Source organism: Tiliqua scincoides, chromosome 1 (assembly GCF_035046505.1).
Source record: "Tiliqua scincoides isolate rTilSci1 chromosome 1, rTilSci1.hap2, whole genome shotgun sequence".
In the NCBI taxonomy this organism is placed as follows: domain Eukaryota; kingdom Metazoa; phylum Chordata; class Lepidosauria; order Squamata; family Scincidae; genus Tiliqua; species Tiliqua scincoides.
Genome location: NC_089821.1, coordinates 143,898,299 through 143,919,766, shown reverse-complemented (window position 1 = coordinate 143,919,766; position 21,468 = coordinate 143,898,299). Strand labels below are relative to the sequence as shown.

At 40.9% G+C, this 21,468-nt stretch overlaps 1 protein-coding gene across 3 annotated transcripts in view; it reads left to right on the top strand.

Moving 5' to 3' along the window:
• Window positions 1-13,205, top strand: part of MACROD2 (mono-ADP ribosylhydrolase 2) — a 1,146,647-nt gene extending 1,133,442 nt beyond the window's left edge. For 2 of the 3 annotated variants that reach the window (XM_066609514.1, XM_066609505.1), the window contains exons 17-19: window positions 2,375-2,461; window positions 4,230-4,298; window positions 8,822-13,205. In XM_066609514.1, coding sequence (XP_066465611.1) covers window positions 2,375-2,461; window positions 4,230-4,291 — 149 coding nt within the window. In that variant the 3' untranslated portion in view covers window positions 4,292-4,298; window positions 8,822-13,205. The remainder of the gene's footprint in view (window positions 1-2,374; window positions 2,462-4,229; window positions 4,299-8,821) is intronic. The other variant, XM_066609523.1, reaches the window with a different exon arrangement.
• Window positions 13,206-21,468: the final 8,263 nt, after the last annotated feature.

The following is a 21,468-nucleotide window of genomic DNA, read 5'->3' as shown; positions in this document are numbered from 1 at the left end:
AGGCACTGCCTGTCACAGCATGCCAGGTTTGTTTGGTTAACAGGCAGCATCTCAGAAAGCAGAAGCATCTGTACTACGTCAGCTGTCAGGCTGCGATGTGGTGCAAGTATTTATCATTTCCCCCCAAAATACACACATTAGATATTTGGAGGGTAGCAAGCATCTGAAATCTGTCAGCTTTCTTTCCCCTGCAGGATGATTTTTGAGAAGTACTTCTAAGCGTTCCTTTCCTGGGCTTTTAAAAATGTATCAAGAAATGCTTCCAGTTTATTGTCATGGCCAATTACTAGTTATATAGTAATTTGACTAGTCTCTCTGATTTTCTTTTTCTAAAAAAAACTAACTCTCTGAATTCTTTTAACTTTGCCCAGTGCCACTTGGACTTGACAGATCCCTAAAAAAAAAAATGCAGATGATTCAAGACAGGAGTGATATGGCTTTATCCTTCAAGTGTGAACGACAGTGATGAATACAGGGCTTCCAATGTGTAGGCTCACTGGTGTCTAACAAATGCCAAGGGAAAACCCTTCCTTGCTCTGCTGGATTCTCTGGAGAAGTCTTGAAATTTTAACATGCATGCAAAACTGTCATTTCAGGAATTCACTGACATGCAAAGTTTAATAACAGAGATGTTTATGTACAACCTGGGGTGGTGAGAAACAAAAGTTTTTTCAGAAGATGGAAGGGGGAAAAGATAGATAAAAATGAAAGATCACTGAAGAGCTTTTAGAAGTCAATGAAAAACTGTGGGGAAGGAAACACAATCTTCTAGTCTTCACAATCATTCTAGACCAGGGGTGTCCAAAGTTTTTGGCAGGAGGGCCACATCATCTCTCTGACACTGTGTCGGGTGCCGGGGAAAAAAAGAATGAATTTACATTTAAAATTTGAATAAATTTACGTAGGTTTACATAAATGAATATATTAAAGATGAACTTATATGAATGAATGAAGGTCTTGCAATAGCTCAAGGCCTATAAAAGGCCTTGCACAAAGCAAGGTTGGCCTTTCCTTTGCTGCCGCTACCACTTCACAGATGTGAAACAGCAAGAAGTGGAGGGAGCCCTCATCCCACAGCTCACGCGAGAGATCAAACAGTTGCCCTCACGCTGAGAGCAGTTGCGTCGGGCCAGTGTGGGCTCCAACAGATCTCCAGAGGGCCAGAAGCTTGAGGGCCGTATTGGGAGTCCTTGAGGACTGCAAGTGGCCCCAGGGCCAGGGTTTGGGCACCTCTGTTCTAGGCTTTTGGGAAAGGGGAACAAAAAGGCTCCCCCTCCCCAAAGCCTGCAATGATTTAAGACTCTGCTTCCATCCACAGATGTGTTTAGCCTAATTAGTAAAGGAAGACAGGTCAGATAAAAATGAAAAATAAATAAATTGAGCATATGTGGTTTAGTTTTGGTCACTGAATTATATTTAAGAGCAGAAGTTCTCAATTCTACATCTCTCCTTCAACCCACTTTCCTCAAGGTTCTCTTGAGGTGAGTGCCAGAGATGTTCATTGACTTGGAGCTCTTTTTCTCTTTGTACTATAGGACAAATGGTTAAATTGTACGTAATGGTTTATTGTACATAAAATAAATGGTTTATGTTTAAAGGGTGGCATTTTGAAATGTTCAATCCATGCAGAGACTCCCAATTCTGCTGATTGCTTAGCAACCAATTGCTTGATTTCTATAGCTCAGCCACAGGGAAGGCATGACAAGCTTACAGGTGCCACAAAATATGGAAGTATCATCATGGATATTAACTGACAAGTCACTTCTCAGAAATCCTAAATGATAGAAATCTGACTGTGTATGGAACAAAAAACGTGTTTCGTGTGTTTCCTTCACATTTCATTTTTAGGAGTTTTCACTCAGGGCTTCCTGTCAAGTCTGGAGTATGAGAAATAAAAATGTGAAGAGTCTGCCTTCAAGTCCCTTTTCCTAAATTTAAGTTCTAGGCTGCATATGCTTGACTCTGTGTGCATGCTCTTGAAGAACGCTGACTTTAACGCTGTTTGAGACAGGAAAGCTTTCAAAATATGAATTAGTGCACCTTCCATACCACATTTTACATGGAGGAGATTCTTCAGAATTGTTCATGGCAGAAAGTCAGGGAGCGCAGACAAAAGTCCATGCTGCGAGGCAGGCTGTAATGGTTCCCCTTACAAAACAGCACAAATCAGTTTTGACACCGTTCTTTTTTCAAATCAAACCTCCCTCGCTATCCCCAGCCTTGCCCTTTTCCCTGAATGACTACCACTATCATAACAGCAGCATTCATAAAGCTGAGGGCAGTGGCAGAAAAATAATGGACACACAGAGTCTCTGAAGTATACATTAATCAGGCACCACACATGGTTTTTTTCTCCTCTCTGTCATTTCTGAAGGAGCAGAAGAAGAAAAAGAGAAGCCATCCACAGAGCCAATGCAACTCGAAGGTCCATGCGACACAGAAAACATTTCAAGTAATGACGGTAAGCTTCAAAAGAGCTTTTTTGCTATGGCAGGATAAGTGGCACATGCAGACTAGGGGAAAAACATTATACTGAAGTTCAGCATTTGATACACAGCTAGAATTCAATGATACGTGGCAAACCTGATGTGTAAACCTGGATTATGCAAGACACTGGCAGCACTAATTGCCAGCCACAAGGAATGCTGGAACTGCCATCAATTATGAAACTGTAACTTCAGTAGGATTTGCACATGAGCAAGCAGACATAGGACTGTAACTGACACATTCATGTCAGCACAATGAGAAGCATAGCCACAGAGAAAATAGACCTACAAAGCATGCATTGCTTTGATTCATTCTGCCCTTCTCCCTCTTCCCAGTTTCATGACAAACTTTGAAAATAAGTCAATCAGGTGCATGACTTAAGGATAAGAGTTAAACACCAGCTCCATTTGAATTCAGAAAATGCCTTTGTTAACTGTAGTTCTCAATATTTATTTTTAAATGCAGGCAGTTCTGTTAGCTCAGCCTAGCCCTCTTTGAGCTGCACTATATTCAGTTTGAGATGCTATATTACAAAGATGTGCATTTTAAGATGGATCCAACACCAGTACATGCATTGTCACAGAGAGTGTATGGACACACCATGCTTAAGCATGAGAGCACCACAGCATCTCAGCTAAGAGCCTGCACCATGAATCAGAAAGTCCCAGGTTCATATCTCAGCTCTGCTGTGAATTCATTGACTAGCCCTCCCTCTCAGCCTCAGCTGCAATACAGAAAGAATAATTTTACTGACCTCACAATGTTGTTGTAAAGATTACATTAAGGCAATATTTGCATGATCTCCTCATACATGGGAAATTTGGCTTAGTCTGGTCATAAATGTTCAAGTGACCTCAGCACAGTTAGCAGATTTCAAAGTAAAACTTGTCTGTGCTGTTGTTGCAAAAATCTAGGGTCTAGTAATCACTCTAGTAATCATAAATGTCTTTTTATCTTTCAATGGAAAATTGATCCTTAAGTTCAGGACTCCAGGTAGTTTATTTTAAATATACACCTATTAAAATAAGGTGAATATTATCTCGATGTGTCAAACCACCTATCTACAGATTGACATTATGTGGAAATTATCTACATCAGAGAGACAGAACTGTAGTTCAATGACAGAGCACCAGCTCCGCTTACAGAAGGGCCCAGGTTCTGTCCCTGGCATATGCAGACAGAACTGGGAAAGATTCCTGTCTGAATCCCTGGAGTGCCACTGACAGTGTACACAATATTGAGCCAGACGGAACAATGGTCTGACTCGGTATAAGACAGTTTCCTATTTCGATAAACCAGTAGTTCTCTTAGCACTGGGAGCCACTTTTTAGACTGAGAATCTGTCAGGACCCACCGGAAGTGACATCGTCAAGCAGGAAAATTTTTAACAATCCTCGGCTGCAATCCTACCCACACTTACCCAGTAGTAAGTCCCATTTACTATCACTGTTAAAAGAATATACATACTAGCTTGTTAAAAGTACAGGTCTATAACATTTCCCCAAATGCAGTCACATACCATGGTAGCATCAAGTCTAATATATTAAAAATAAAATATTGAAATGAATGGAGACCCACCTGAAATTGGTTCGCAACCCACCTAGTGGGTCCCGACCCACATTTTGAGGGACACTGCAATAAACTATTTAAGCTCAAGAACAGAACTATACCTTTAGTTCCAGGATAAAATACTAGCATTGTAAAAAGTATACAGAAATATGATATTATTATTTTGTTTTTAGCTGAAATGAATAGTCAGGTTGAAAACATAGATGACCCTACAGAATCCCAGACAGAAAATTAATCAGAAGGTAAGTTGTTTAATTATTTTACTTGTTTTAAAAGACTGATTTATATGAAACATTTGCAGAAGTTTTTCTGACTGTGGAATCCAATAGTGTATCCGCAAAAAAACAAAATACTGGGTTGGATCCTAAGTGATTGTTGCATTAATAGAAGGCCTTCACTGATCTCCCCTTCCCATTGTAATCCTCCACCCCTCCATACCATTCTGTTACAGAACTTCCCTCCAACCCTTGGAATATTTGGGGAGGGACACAGAGGACTGCTATGGTGAGAAGGGAGTAAGGAAGTTCACTTGAACAAGCTTTCTTCCATTTGCACTTCTCTAGAACCAACCCAATTTGTAGCATAATTACTGTTACCCAGAGGTTCCGAAACTGAGTCATCACAACGCATCAACTGGGAAAGTTCTGTCTCTGCCCCCTTAAGGGGCAGAGCAATCTCAAAGGCAGTGACATGATTGCAAAATTGGAAGTGGGTTGTGATAGTTATTTTAGATATTCAGAAGCTTGGAGAGCCCTGTAGAGGCCTCTCTGGGCTCCCCACACCCCCCTGGTAAGTCATTAAAAAAACCCTTGTCCCTGGCACTGGCGCAATCCTGGCTACTCCTGCCCCCGCAACAACTTTCAGCAGTTCCCAAACTCCTAGAGGGTTTGGGATCTGCTGCTCTTGCCTATAGAAAGATGTATAATTTCTCGGTTCTCCAAAATTCTAGAATTCCAGAGAGCAACAGCCTGAGCTCTGCATGTTGGTTCACACAAGAAGTTACATTCCCCCCATGTTCAGTTCTGGTGGCTGTTGTGGTCAAGAATATTTATGTGCACAACAGGAGGTCCCAAACACAATTGCTCAAACAACAGAAATGTGAACCAAGTTATTCAAGGATATAGCCATTCTCGTGTTTGTAGCAGTTGGAAAAGGAGCTGCCACCATTGCAGAAATTGGTGTTGATGACAGTACTTATATAATGCTTAGTTCACACTTCTGTTTCTCCATACAATGGAGAAAATCAGGCCTTTTCTCAAATGGCCTTGGGATCACATCGCTACATTTTTTCCCCGTTTCCATACATATGCGACTGACGTATCATCCGATTCTCATAGTATCTTATTCATCAAGACTTTCTGGTGGGACACATATAATCATCACTAAATAGACTGTGCACAAATATGTAAATGAGGAAGGGGGCTAAAAAGAGAAATTATTAGAACTCTATTTCTACTGAGCAATGTGACTTACATTACACAAAATGAAAAAAATAAGATTGTTGGACAACAGTTGCCAAATCAATCTGACAATGGTGTTCTGGAACAATGTCCCAAAAGAGCATATTTAGGTAGTCTTGGGTCCACAGAATCCCAACAATACCAACGTTAGCAACTGAGGAGTAGCTGTGCGAGCCTGTTGTAGTACAGCTGCAGAAAATGATAAGCAATTTATGGCAGCTGGAATTAAGTTTGGCTCCCTGAAATCTGTGCTCTAGGAACAATAGCTATGTGTCATGAAGATTTTATGCCCTTGGCTCTGTATTGCTGAATGCCACTTACGGCCAGGCTCTCTTTGGAACTGTCCTGCTTTATAAAAACTGGACGATGATGTACAATTGCAGGGTTTGATTACAGAAGAAATGAGAGAGGGCACAGGAATATGAGCATAGATAGCAGCAGCTGAATTCGTAGACCAAAAGATCCCAATACCTTACTGAAAACATCAAGAAGTCCCTGTCACCCCTTAATTATAAAATGCAGTTTTGATACTGTCATGAATCTCTGCTACCTCCTCTTTTGTAATGCTTCTTACGAGATCCCAATATCACACGTCCCAAGATATACTATTTACACCCATAATGGGATTTCATGTATCTGAAAACCAAATATAGAGGCTTTATAACAGTGGCAGCTCTGTCGCAGAGATTTTAAAGAGTCTTATTACTGCATGTACCTTTTTGTCCTTGTCAGTGTATTGACAATATACTGCGCTGTTGCAGATTGGAAAGAGAAATATAGTCGGCTATGGCTTCCATTAAAAGAAGTTGTCAAGCAAAAAGAAAAGCACACACACCACGCAACAATTAAAATGCTACATTTGAAATGCTTCCCCTCTGCTTTACCATCTAATTCTCATTCTCTCTTTTGGCATCTATATACTAAAAATAAAGCTGTCACGTGCTTGCCACTTTCGGAAAAAGAATGAAAGGCTGTGACCTCCATTGAGTAGAAAAATATAACTAGTTTCTATAAACTGTTTTCCATCTAAATGGAAAGGCTTTTTTCTCACAGAGTGGCAAATTGAATTATTTATTCTTTTACTTACTGTTCCACAGATGCAAGACTTAGGAGGTGCCAGATGAAATTAACACATAGATGGTATAAAAGAGCCAGGAAGGGAAGTTGTTATTGACCAATGTGGTCAAGTTTTGCTGTTCTCATTATTAAAACCTCCCCTAAATTTCTGACCTGTGGAAGATTGGGGTCATTCTGGATTGATCGCTCCAAAGTTGCCCTGTTACTTTACCACAGTACTTTTTGTACTGGCCATGAAGAGGTACAGGGTTCTGGGCGCAAGACAGACTTTTGGATTTGATTCCATTCTGGCAGAGACTGAAGACTGATTTCCCCACAGTAATATATTGAAACTGAAAATGTAAGCAATATGATTGATTAAGGAATAAAGACACTAGGATTAAATATATGGAAACATACATAAAGCAACACAATTATTTCTAATGGAAGATAATATTACAGCAAAGAAGAGTAAACTGGGAGCAGAGAGAGGAGCTTCTCTCACCCTGGTCTCTCTGCATATCTGAATTCAAGAGGGAAGGTGTTGGGCCAAAGAAAGCCTTTCATTCCAGACCTTTGACAGAGTTTGATGTGGTTATTTTGTCAGATCAAAAAGTTTTTGTCATCTGGACTGAACTATACTTTAAGCAACTACTAATTGAATAAGCCATAAAAATCTCTTCTAATTAATATTAGTGTATCAGTGATATTTAAATTAGTTCTCACCTTAACAGAAAGGAGACATTTGAAAAAAAATTAAAAGCTTGTGACTGCTAGCTATTCTTTTTGGCATTTTGTACAGAGTACTCCAAGTGTTAGTATACCTGTAGTAACATTCTTTCTTCCAGTTCCTACAAAGCTTGTAAAATAAGGTATATGTACAATCCGACTCGCCCTCTCAGGTCATCAGAGAAGGCCTTTTTACAAGTGCTGCCACCCAAGGAGGTCCGGGGGGCGGCTGCAAGAAATAGGGTCTTCTCGGTAGTGGCACCAACATTATGGAACTCCCTTCCCCTTGACTTGAGAATGGCTCCCTCTCTTGAGAGTTTCCGGCGAGGCCTGAAGACACTGCTGTTTACACAAGCCTTCTGATTCTTTGGCCTTTTTAACATTTTTTACACATTTTGTAGTTTTTGCAGGCCTGATTCCTCTGTGACTTGCTCTTTTGTACTCTTTTTATTCTGTCTTTTAATCTGACTACTGTTTTTTAAGGTCTCTGTTAATGTGTTTTTAATGTTTTTATCTGCTATTTGTCTTGATTTACGTTTTTAAATGTGTTTTTACATGTTATTAGCTGCCCTGGGTCCCTTTAGGGAGAAGGGCGGGATATAAATAAAGTTTATTATTATTATTATTATTATTATTATTATTATTATTATTATTATTATTATTATTATTATGTAGCATTTACACATAAGCATTCAGTAACTTTTAAATACCTGATTTTTAACCATGAGATTTGGATTAGATAGTAAAGTAATATCTGCTCACATGACAGTAAAATCCTTTGCTATTGTAACAAATGTCAGCTGCTGCTTATTTTATTTAAAGACTTTGCTCATCCTGTCAGAGTTATTTCTGAGGTCATACTACCCTATGTGTATTTCAAAAGAATTTGATGGGCAGGAAAAGTTGCCAATGACTTGAATCTTTGTAAGGTTGAAACTGTAAGGTTACAGGGACATGATCTGCAACTCACGTGTCTGATAGCTTTCCCAACACTTCAGACATACATTTTTCTGAATACTTGCCTACTATAGGTGCTTCCAAATTCTTACCACCTGAAATTTTTTCCCCAGATTTGGGAGTTCTAAATGACCTTCTCTTGTCTGCAGAGTGGCACCAACAGGTTAATCCTCTGCCATTCTACCATTTTCTTATTTCTGAACTTTGCACAGAAGACTGCAGTGCATGCACAGTTTGTCCCCCCTCCTGATGTGCATAACAGCATTTATGAAAATATTTGTTTAAAATTAAAAAGTAATTTGATGCAATCTCATATTAGGATTTTTTTTTTTTTGCAGGTGTTTAATCAATGCCCACATGTACACTGCCATAGTTTTATTTCCTTACAGGTTACCAAACTGCTTGTATGCCATTTGTGGAATGGGGAGTAGGCAACCCTAGAATCAATAGTAGCCCTCAGAAAATACACATAAAATAGGCTATTTGGTAGATCTCTTTGAAATGCCTGCTCTCAATGGCTTCCTTCATAAACTATTTCTTCTCTGTCTTTCCTATCCCCACAGAAGTCAACGATGAGAGAATGGTGAAACGTGAACTGCAGTCATTGGTGCATTATCTGACAACATTCTGACTAGCAGACGACAGCACACCATGGAGTGTAAACTGGGATGGGGGGAGGGTGATTAAGGGACAATGATTCTTTACATTCGTTTCTCTTCTCTGTTTCATTTTGTTCAGTGAACAACATGAAGCTTCTCTACTTTGGGTGTGGTGTCTTGGTTCAGTTTTCTTTATTCACCCCAGTCTTTTCTGCATCCTATTTTGAAAATCTAGGCCTTCTCTTCTGCAGAATATCTATATTTTATTAGTTTCTAACTATTGTTTCCCGGTTCTGATGCCTCTCCAGGCAATAAGTGGAAAGAACATTTTTAACATTCTTCAGAGATATAAGGGTTTGGGTTTTTTTTCCTCTGGGTGATCTCAAAGCTCTACTTCTGCAGCTACCCAAACTGAGCCAGAATGCTAGCAATATTAGTACCTCTCTCCTCATAGTTAGTGTCAGCCTACCAATGCCAAGGCAAAACAGTTTCAGCTTGTTAGACTTTCCTACTGCCATCACAGAACAGTATATAGAATGAAGAGTGCACAGATACTTCGGTGTGCATAACTCAAACATCATAGGCCCCACATGGAAGTTGCGTTCGTGGATGAATTGTAATACAAGCCAGAGACTGAAAACTGTTCTGATACGATTTGAATGAGATGGTTGGGCCAATCTCTCAAATAAGAGGCTTGCTTACAAATAGTACAAACCCTACGCAGAGTTGCCATGCTGCAGAAGTTTTACCCAACAGTCTCCTGTAGAGGCTGTAATGTTTTAATTGAGTCTCTGGTTTCCCATAAGTAGATTGAATGCCAATGATGTGGAGAATAGGTTGTCTCTGGGCATTGGCCATGATATTCAAGAATGGACCATTCATGTTCAGCAAGCGTATACCTCTCATTGCCAAACACTGAGCAACAGGAGATTGCTTTCTCCTTCACCACCCTGCTCTTATAAGCAGCTGAGGCAAATCAGGTTGGCCATTGTTTAAGACTCTGGGGTAACTAGAGTTTTCTTATGACAATCAAGAGAGATAACTTTTAAATCTCCACAATGAGCAAATTATTTGCTATTTTACCTACTTGTGGCATGAAACATTTTACCAACCTGAGATACAACAGAGCTAAATATAATACTGTCTACAATGGGTCGGCATTCCTGTTATATTGGGAAAATGAGTACCAAAGCACCTAATATTTTTTCAGTGCCCTGTGAGTAAGAGGGAGATCAGATTTGCTGCATCTAGCACATCGTAAAACATGGCTTGTAGCTTTAACAACTTCTTGTCAACCCTTATTATATTTTTCAACTGCATAAGCATACTTTTTAATACATAAAAATGCAATTAACAGTTACTTGGTGACGAATGTTGTACCATATGTCATCTGTTCTGTTAGCAAATGCTGTGTTCAACTTAAAAACAATTTCATGAATTTCATGTTCATTTTTCAACCACCCTGTAAATTAAACTGATACCCTACTTGCAAGATTGAGAGAAGACACAGCATGAAACCAAGGTTTGATATTCTGTAAAATGACATTCCATCGGTTATTAAAAACAATAACGTGAGTGTTTTTAGATTATGAGATTCTGGTTTTGCTTAATTATGCATTTATACCATTCTCCAAAGTCCTAAAATTATAATTTGCTGGTTTTCATAAAATAAAATAAAGTTGTATGTTCATGTAAGGAAGCTGAAATCTATCAGATCTATTCATTGTGCCAGTTTCTCCAAAGTGAATCTGGCATAGGGCAATAAATTTCCTTTAATCTTCCACAATTGTTTACGGAAATAGGAATTAGTTCATGATATGCCATCTGTAGGCAGATCAGAAAGTGAAGGGAAAAGCAAAGACTGAATCTGAAATGTGATCTGTAGCGGTGATGTCTAGCATTTGTGTATGTTAAAAAAAAAAGTGCTATGAAAGCATGACATTTTCAGCTGCGCCTTCCTCTGGCATCTTGAACTCAAAGGATCCCACTGGAATAGTGTCAGGGGAAAGCACTGTTGATATTTCTTTCTGGAATCAGCAAGAAATGAACAAAGGTTACGCAACAAACATGGCTGAGCTTAATAAGAATGTATTTTACTCTCCCATTTACCTGTTGAGCTCATGTGCCTCTTTCCCTTCCCATTCTTGAGAGCTGGAACAGAAAGTATCTCTTCCTCCCCCTATGATATTTTTTCTAGTTCTCTTTGTATTGATTTGTCATTTTTTGATAGATTCTAGTTGCTGTGATGAAAACAAGCTGTTCATTACAAATTGCCTCAATTTAGCAAAGGCAATCTGCATGTGAAAGCACCCTTCAGGACATGGATCAGCTTGCTGGAAATGATACATGTATGAAAAAGATGCTGTGTGATGTTAAAAAAATAATAATCACACATGCAGTACATGGGGTCACCCAAATTATGATCCTTGCTGGCCTATGTCTGTGCACATCTCACTAACAGATGGTCAACCCTGTCATCTCTTACTGCACCAGACGTAAACTGGGAGGGGGTGTGTGGGGATTAAATCCAAGCCAGCACGCCCCCCCCCACCCTGGTTTGGCTGGTATAATCATGGATATCCGCTCAACATGTAAATATCCATGATTGGCATGAAGATATGTGGATTGGGACTAGTGTCCATCAGCATCAAATGGTTCTTTCCAAATAAGCTGCAGTGGTTGTAAAATCCAGCAAGAGGTGGAACAGATACCACTGGAATTTCATTTTCCTTCATGTATATTGCTTAAAATGACAGGCTGAAGAGGAGTTCCTTCGTCTAGAAAGGTTCGTCTAGCAAGGTTTGAGCAGTTTTTCCATGGAGAAGATTTAGAAAAATCAATTGCTTCTCTCGTCCCTTTTAAATATTGCCATCAAATGTTATATAGATCTAATAGTCAAGTTTTGTTCTCTACTGCTGCACCATACTGGAGAACTATGGCCTTCTGCTGGCATCCAAATCCCCTCAAGCATCATTTGATTAAGTTTTAGAAAGGAGCACAGACAGGACAGAGAGGAGTATCAAAAAAGGCAGAGACACACAAAAAAACCTCTTCAAGCTTCAGCTGAACACCAATGTTCAACACAATTCACTACCAAAATATCAGAAAAGATTAGTCTTTTCTTCCATAGTACACGACAGTAATTTCATTGCCATCTCCAATTAACCCTGGCCCTCCTTATCAGCGGTGCTTCTTTCAGGTTCTGAAACTTTTGCCGCAGGATGCTGTAAGCAAAGCATTAAGCGGAGGGGGAAGCTCAGAACAAGAAGATGGAACAGGTTGACTATATCTCAGCGATCTGGTCTCAGGCCTGACTATATATGGCTTACAATTTTCTCAGTTGGGAATGTAGGGCTATGTATGTTTAGAAGTGTTCTTTTTTAAAAAGTAAATAACTAGGCAATAATACAATTCCCATTTTCTTTTGGCTCATACTACACAGGCATACACTTACACACCCTGCATAGATGTTCTTAGAGCTTAGAGAAAACACACACACACACACACATAGTAGGCACTACAGAAGATATTAAAATGTGTGAATTCTCACACCAACACAGGGTTTTTACTAAGATTTAAAAAAAAAGATAAATTATCCCTGCCCCATCTTTACAATGCTTTGCAGATTCAAAACAGAGGCTTGATATTACTTGTGTTGGCATACAAAGATTACGCTATCTTATGTCATAATTCTAAGGTGTCTTTTTAACATTCATTCTATACTAAGGAGTGACATTCCATTTTAAGCAACTGTTCCAATGATGGGCAAATTTCCTTTTCATAAATGTTGACAGAGGAGATGTCTGAGACATTACTGTCTGTTAATATTGGGTCACATCTTGTTCACTGCAGCTAACTGTAAATCTCTCCCTGAAGCACTGAAAAGCCTCTTTTGTGAATTAACACAGTTCTGCTTTATGCACTTGATTTGAAAAAAGACATTTCTCTATATGCAGTGCATGTCTGCTTTGCTTTTAAAATGACAAAGTTAGCAAAATATGTTGGATATATTTTCTTGGAAAATAGGATTTTTATCATACAATTCATCAAGGATTTGCCTTACCCTGACATTTGTGATATAAAGAAAGTCAGAAAAAAAAATGTAATTTTCTTGATCAAAAATATGTTTTTACTTCAATGCTAATAAATGTAGTCTCTTGCTTGCAAAATATCTTCTAACATATAATATGAACTGCTAAGTAGGTTTAACACAAGCCTCTTTTGTTAATCTGATGTTTAAATGCTGGACTTGCTGATGAATCTGTTCTTTTCCTTTTGTCTGTGCCATATGTAACAGAAAACTCTAACTAATGATGCCTTCATACTAAAATGTTTGTTAAAAGCAAAATCAGAATAAAATTTGTTCTGAGATTGAAACTAAATGGTTTGCATTCCTCTAGATTTCCAAAATCCTCCTTTCCTGGAATCTCTCTTAAGTCCAGCACAGGGGACTGGGTGTAGGGCCAGCTCATCCATAAGGTTAACTGAAGCAGTTCTCTCAAGCTGCAGACTGACAGGGGGCGCTCATCTCTGTCCCCCCATTTGGAGGGGCAAAGAAAGACACACCAGGAAAGGACACGGCAGCATTTGGCACACTGCCTCAGGTACCAGGAGGTCTTGGAACAGCCCTGGGCAGGTGGGTATGCTCACAGATCTGAAGATGAGCCAAACCCTGGAGAAACTACAAACACTACAGAGGAAAAGATGACAACTGAAACCCATAGTTCACAACTGTTAGTATAGAGGTTTTCAAACTGGGGTATCAGGACGCCCAGCCTAAAAAGCTTTGCTCCTTTAAGGGGCGGGGAGGGGGAAATGCAGCAACACAATCTCTAGGACTGTGCCACTGCCCGGAGTGACAGAGGCTTTGTTTCACTTAGCAGTAGTGGCAGCTGCCTCCTGCCACTGCAGGGCTCCCCAAGCTTCAGAAAATCTAAAAATAAAGATCATGACCCATTTCCAGTTTCATGATCAAAAACCAGAAGTGGGTTGCAAACCCTTGGAGGCTGCTGTCAATACTGGTAAGTAAAACAAAGCCCCTACCACCCCTGGCAGCTGCGCAATCCTGGGGATTGTGTCACTGCATTCTCCCCTGCCCACAAAGACTTTCAGCAGTTTCCAACGTTCTGGAGAGTTTGGGAACCATTGTGTTAGTACAATACTGGTCAAAGGATCTCTGCTGTCTTAGCCTGATCACTTTAGGTGGTTCCCTCATACTTCAATATTAACCTACAGAATAGTGCCACCTGTGCCCTCTGCTGTCATTTTTACTATAGGATGCCTATTTGCCAGAGATGGTAGGGAGGGCTCAGCAATTTCAAATACATGTTTTAGCTGTTACTGTTTGACCTCAGAACAGTTTCTGAAACTGTCCCATACATCTTCTGAAGCCAACATTGTATGTGATGCTCACCTATCAAAAAGTTATTTTTAAAGTTATATCCCACACTTCAGGCTAAGACACTCACAAATTTCAAACAAACCAATCTTAAAAACCAAAAAATGACAATAATCCACAGTCATTTATAACAATGCTTGGGAATACAAGTCAATAAAATACTCAGGAGGTCATTACAAAGTTGCGTCCGTTGTGTGCTGGTTGCAACAACATTATTAAATTGAATCAATAGTGAAGGTCTTGAACACCACAGGCCTACAAGCTTTCCTTCATTATCTTCTTGTTTTATGTGCATTTGGTTACATATCCTCTTGCACACAACCGCAGCATAAAACATGTGAACAGGGAGATTGGCAGACACAGGCCATCTAGTAGCCAATGATGCACATTCAATCTCACAGAAACATACATGTGCATGCACACAACCAGCTGCTGCTGCTAAGAAATGACAAGTGCTTGCAAATCAATTTGGAAGACAACACCACTGACAGAATCCAGCTCCGGTCATGCTTGTGCTCTTACTGCATGCAGTGCATCAGTGGTATATCACAAGCAAGCAGCTTCTGCAAAAATGATCTCTGCAGGAAAAAAAAACACAATTTGCATATGGACAACCTTTCAATCAAAAACAGTCCTTAATTACAGTACTTTATGCAATTATGTAAGCATCTTGCTGTGATGCAAGCAAGCAAAAATGACGGTAAGATTCCTCTGCTAACTTGTCAGTCAACTCCTCCAAAAGTGTCTTTTTTTCTTCATGCAAATTCCCTGCTGGTCCACCTGCCCACTCTGAGTCCCAAATACACCACAACTAAAACTGCAAAGGCAATGGAAAATGGAAAGGTCAGCTTTGCTGAAATGAACATGAAATACTGATCGCTCAGTGCTGTTGCCACTCCAGAACTGAAATCAGGCCTGTTTAGCATCTTAAGTGCTCCATAACTATCTTCCCTGCATAGAAAACACAGCAGCTGCATCTGACTCATCTCCTGCAATGGGAGAAATGGCAAGTGTTGTGCCTTTGTCGCACCAGGAGTGACACTGCATGGATGGGCAAGCGAATCAGAATATTTTTGTTTGAATCATCTGCATTAGTCAGTGTTCTTGGTGCAAAAAAACTGAACAGATGGCCAGCTGATTGGGTGAATGGCTGCTAAAGCAGACCGTGTCTTTTCAGTCCATCTGGAGATCTCCCTTTGTGGCTTTGCTTAAAATGCCCAAAGGAAGAATAGGTCAACTGTCAGAAGTTCCTCAGTTCCTGTCATGTGGTCCCTCACTTGCCTTGACAGTTCTGCCCTATCTTTCCCTGTATCATGACACTCTTTCTCCCCCCTCCCCCCCCACTTAAAAACATGTCCCACTTCACAAATGACAATCCCACTAGCAGGAAGCCTTCAAGCTAGTGCTGGTTTTTGCCTCAGTGTGGCACTGAGCAAACATTACAAGTTATTCTATTAGACCAAGGGTATCCAAACATTTTGGCAGGAGGGCCACATCATCTCTCTGACACTGGGTCGGGGTCAGGGGAAAAAAAAGAATTAACATTTAAAGTTTGAATAAATTTACATAAATGGATTTATTAGAAATTGAACTTACCGCAAATACTCGCCTATAAGTCGATCTCACAGATAAGTCGAGGGCAGGTTTTGAGGCAAGAATCATAGAATTTTCTATGACCCTCAGATAAGTTGGGGTCATAAACTTGGGGGGGGGGGTCTGATTATAGTTTTGTCTGATTTTATCCTAGGCCAGATCCTGAAAAATAACCTACCAGTAATTGTTACCTAACAACTGACAGTCTCTAATTTATTAAAAATATAGTAAAAGATCATAAGATTGTTTTATTCATAAACTTTTAAATTCTGGTCTTCACCATCTTTTTGTAAACACTATCAAAGAGTAACTGCACTGTAAACAACATACTAATAGAACAGTTGTTCCCAACCTGGGGTTCATGTACCCCCAGGGGCACTCAACATGACCTTTAGGGGTACTTGAAAGAGAATGGAATAACAGCAGTGCTCCAGAATGCCTTGCAGGGCCAGCAAGGCAGGAAGGGAGGTAGCTAGTTGACTGTGAAAGCCCCACCAATAGCTAATTTTTGGTGATCAATTCATGTATGAACCAGTGATTGAAGACCAGCACAGGAAAAAAACTAAAACATAAAAAGTGATCTATCACTCAGAATTTTTGATACAAAACAGTGCAAAGACAGAGTCTTCTGCTCTTAAGCCAGAAGCTCTACATATAAATACATACAACTTAGAACACAACTGGGAGTGTGCAATTCAATTCACAGGAGAGTCAAGCAACAGCAAATGGCTGAGACCAAGTGCAGCTGCACATAGCTGAAACCCTATTTACTCAGAAGCAGACCCATTGCTTTCCCTGGTTGTTATTCCTAAGTGATGGTGCTCTGAATTGTAGTTTGTGAGACATCTGTTGGGAGAGTTTCCACTTTCAGGGAAGGTGCATCCTGCAGCAGCAAGCTCACCTGGTCTGAGGGCTGTTTCCTCCTCTTGATTTACAGCAGGATCAAGGCAGTCAGGGGGTTTCCTGGTCAGTTTCCCTGATTGCATGGCTTGTAAATAGGAGGCAGGGAAAGAGGGAAAGTGGGGAAGGGAGAAGACAGTACAACAGAGTGAAGGCTGGTGGAGGGAAGAGAGAAGCAGGCACTGCAGGAGTGTGGGCAGGAGGCTGTGTGGGGGTCTCCCCTCCTCCCTCTTGCTCGGAAGAAGCAGATGCAGAGCTGTAGTCTCTGCATGAAGAAGCAGCCCTCCCGTTTCTCTCCCCATCTTCAAGCTACAATCTTTTCCTGGGAGTAAGCCCCATTGACAATAATGGAACTTACTTCTGAGTAAGCATGCACCGGCTTGGGCTCACAGGCTGCGATCCTATGTGCACTTTCCTGGGAGTAAGCCCCACTGACACGCATGGGACGCGCTCCAGGCTCCTGCTCCCCTTTCCTGTCCTTGCTAAGACGAGCAGGGGCAGAGGAGGAGGAAGTCAGAGCCAAGGAGACCAGGCTCTGGGAGCCTGAGCAGGTGGGACTGTAATGCCCAGGAGCAGCAATGAAGAGGAAGGCAGGCGAGGAGGGAGGGAGGCAGGCGAGCGGAGAAGCTCCATCAGGCTCCCCACTCGAGGTGGGAAGGAGGGAGCAGCAGGCGAGCCGAGCAGCTCCGTCAGGCTCCCCGCGCAGCGGTGGGGGGGGAGTGGGTGGCACGTCACCCTCCCCAGCAGCACCATAGCTGCTCCACAGTGTGCCTGAAATAGCCCTGACCCCGAGTGGCCCCGCAGATAAGGCGAAGGGTACATTCAGGAGCTATCTGTTGGGACAAATTTATTGCCCTATAGGCGAGTATCTACAGTATATGAATGAATGAAGGTCTTGCAGTAGCTCAAAGCCTATAAAAGGCCTTGCACAAAGCAGGGCCAGCCTTTCCTTCATTGCCACTGCTGTATCACAGACATGAAACAGCAAGTAATGGAGGGAGCCCTCATGCCACAGCTCAGGTGAGCGGTTGAACAGTCATCTTCACGCTGAGGGCAGTTGCGTTGGGCCAGCACGGGCTCCAGCAAGTCTCAGGAGGGACAGAGGCTCATTGGAGACTGGGGACTCCCCGCGGGCTGGATTGGAAGCCCCTGAGGGCCCTAAGTGGCCCCTGGGCCAGGGTTTAGGCACCCCTGTATTAGATGTACACCTACCTGTAGAACAAGCGGGCTTTGACAAAATTGTAGCTGTGTTGACCAGGTGTTGAGCTTGATAAGCTACATATTGAGGCTAGCTTTCAACAAGGTTTAAAAACCACAGTTGTATTTATTGACCTAACTGCAGCATATGACACAGTGTGGAGGGAGGGACTGCTATATAAATTGTGTCACATCATCCCCTGTAAAAAACAATATCGATTAGTCAACAACATGCTAAGTGACAGAACTTTCCAGATCGTAATGGGGGACAATGCAAGTAAGGTAAGAAGGCTAAACAACGGCCTCCCGCAAGGTTCTGTAATGGCACCCACACTATTTAGCCTGTACATCTCAGACTTGCCAGTAACAAGGGGATTTACATTTGGATATGCCGACGGCCTGGCTCTAGCACTGCAGGAAAAAAACATGGAGGTGTTGGATGGCCTCCTCTCAGAAGACCTTAAGATCCTGGGAAAATATTTTGCTGACTGAAGGTTAATAACCAGTATCAGCAAAACGGTGACTACATGCTTCCACCTTAACAATTAGCTAATGCAGCCCTGAAGGTCTATATAAATAACAACCTATTCCCTAACAATCCCCATCCAATATATCTTGGAGTAACTTTGGACCTGATTCTCTCTTATAAGTCACACCTTGAGAACACGGCTGCAAAAATCAATACCAGGAACAACATACTCCAGAAATTAATAGGAACAAGATGGGGAGTTTCAGCCACTAATCTCAGAACATCAGCATTAGGATTGATCTACTCTGTAGCAGAATACTGAACTCCAGTATGGCTTAACAGCTGTCATACTAGCAAGATTGATGCCAGATTAAATGAAACCCTGAGGATCAGCCCTAGTTGGGTTTATAAGCCCTGATGAGGAGAGGAAACCTGATTAGCAATGTTGTGGGTATAATGTTAAACCTTGCTTACAGTCACACAAAGAAAGCTAATAGGTATATATAAATGAGTATACAATATAATAACTTGTTGCAAAAGCACCCAGCTGAAGGAGGTGCCAGAATCCAAGAGAACACTACACTATGGTTAAAATGTTTCCTCTTAAAGAAACTCTTAAGTAATACTTTCCAAAGAATTCCTTTTTAGTTTAAGTGTGTGCAACCACAATAGTTATCTGATTTATCACACTTGTGCTAAAAATACTTTGTCTGCTATGTGCTGCATCATGCAAAATGGAGTAGCTACAATACATAGTAAGATATAACATGGAAAGTAAGATGACCAGTTTTCATAAGGTCAAACTACACTCATATGATATCTCTACATGAAAGAACATTTTCATAATAGATTAAGTAATAGTCCTATCAGACTTATTTAGAAATGAATTCACACTTAATAATAAGCAAACATGCATAGGACTGCATTAAGACGTTATCATATTTCCAAAGATATTCTGTTAAGGATAACAGAATTCCAACTTGTTACAATAAGCTTTCTACATTGCACAATATACACAAATATAACGTGGTATGTCCTTAGTATTATTTAAATCTAAGAAAAAGTTAAAAGATGGAATTTGCATTTCTGGAGTACTTCTTTTAAACAATGTTTTGGTAACCGTTTAAGTTCTCTATGCAAATTTGATCTGCCTTCCTGGGTTATTGTATTTACTGTTTTTACTTTATTGTGTAAGTTCCCCCAGCTAGCAAGATTTTGCTGATAATCCTTTCATTGTTTTACATATTCCAAGTACCCCACTGTGTGTAGTAAGCAAGCACATCCAGGTCAGCTCTAGGTCACATCCAGGTCATTTGGGTCAGCTCCAGGTCAGCAAAAACCCTTTTTAAGAGAGGGCTTCTGCCCACATACTCTCTCTCTCTGACTCTCCCTCCCTGTCAGAGAGTCCTCCACAGGACTCTCCCCCCCCCCATCCAACTGCTCTACAAGACAGGTAACTATCTGGTGCCTGAAACTCTCTCTTTCTCCCCCCCCCTTTTTTTTCCTCCCCATCTTTAGTTAGCAACTGGGTTTGGCAGACCAGGGACCCCTAAAATCCTTCCCTACAACCTTTCCTTTTTCTAATTTCCTCGGATGCACCAAATATTTTTCACATGCAACCACCATAAAGCCAGGTACACTAGATGCAAGTACGAGGACCAAGACTCATCATTTTTCATGTGCATTATGTTTACCTGTGTGTTTTTGTAATAAAAATACAATCTTTTATTAAAAGTTATCTTTCTCTCAGTCTGCTCCTTAAGCTAAAAGGGAATTTCTCCGCATTACGCCGTCTTGTTATCCAGCCTAGGGTCCTGAAGTTTCCAATAAGGGCAGTGTAATTATTCCCCTATACAAAACAGCCCTTTTTGGTAACAGATGGGGCATGCACTCAGAAAAGTGTGGTTGGGATTACAACCATAGTGCCTTAGTCTGACATATACACACTGTGACATAGCATGAAAAAACAAATGCACCTACATAACAAAAAAAGTAAGCCTAACAAAGGGGGTTCAAACAAACATGCATATCCCCAACCAGCTATACCTTAAGATAGCAATGTGGCCAAAGATGTTCCATCTTGGCCAAGAAAAAAAAACAGAGGATTGATAAAGATTTTAGAGGGTTAACTTCTCTTCTCTAGTTTGAGAAAAATAACTGAAATTGGAGCCAAGAGAATGACTGTTGTTCCCCTCAAAAACAGGATAGGAGGGTCATTATGTCAAAGTGACCTAAAGAGATAATGATTGGCAGAACATGTAGATCATAACTTTCCCAAAGGAAAAATTCCAGGATCTTGTACAACCAAAGTTGTGGGCCAGGAATATTTTGGGATGCAGGGCAGAATGACCGCCTAATTAGAGCTGGGATGATGCACCAAACCTGTCATAATAGGCCCAATAAGGAGGTGGAGGTGACATACAGTGTTGCATGGGTTACTTGTTTATTCCAAGTTATTTGATGTGATTTTCTGGGTGTGGTTCTTTGGGAAACAGGATGGGAAACTAGAGTGAACATTTGTATCCAAACTGAATCAATTGGCTTATATAATTCACTTACTATTGTAGAAATAAAGCCTCCAAACCCTTTTAAAAAGTCTGTGACTGTTTGGCATTGCGTCAGTGAAAAGAATCTGAAAATCTTTCCAACAAGCCCTCCTCCTCTCCTCTATTTCATGTTCATTAGCAGTGCTTACTATTCCACCACACTGTGGCGTATCTTACCACCCGATCTGGACTAAATGTCACTCTGGGCAGTCGCGTCTGACTGGAAATCCTGCTGCAAAGCCTGCTGGGGTGATGGGCAATAGATGCGCCTACCCAGAGCATCATTTAGTTTAGATCACCTGATCACTTTTCAGCATGGTGAAATGGCAAGTGCCAGCCATGCGGGGGGAGACTTTCCCAGTGTGCAGCAGTCTCCACTTTGGAGACTTACAGCATAATAATGCTGCATAATAATGCAGCAGTCTCCACTTTGGAGACTGCTTAACTAGAGTGAAGTCAGTTGTCTGGCAGGAGATGGACCCATCCCTTCACTTGGTGTAAGATTATT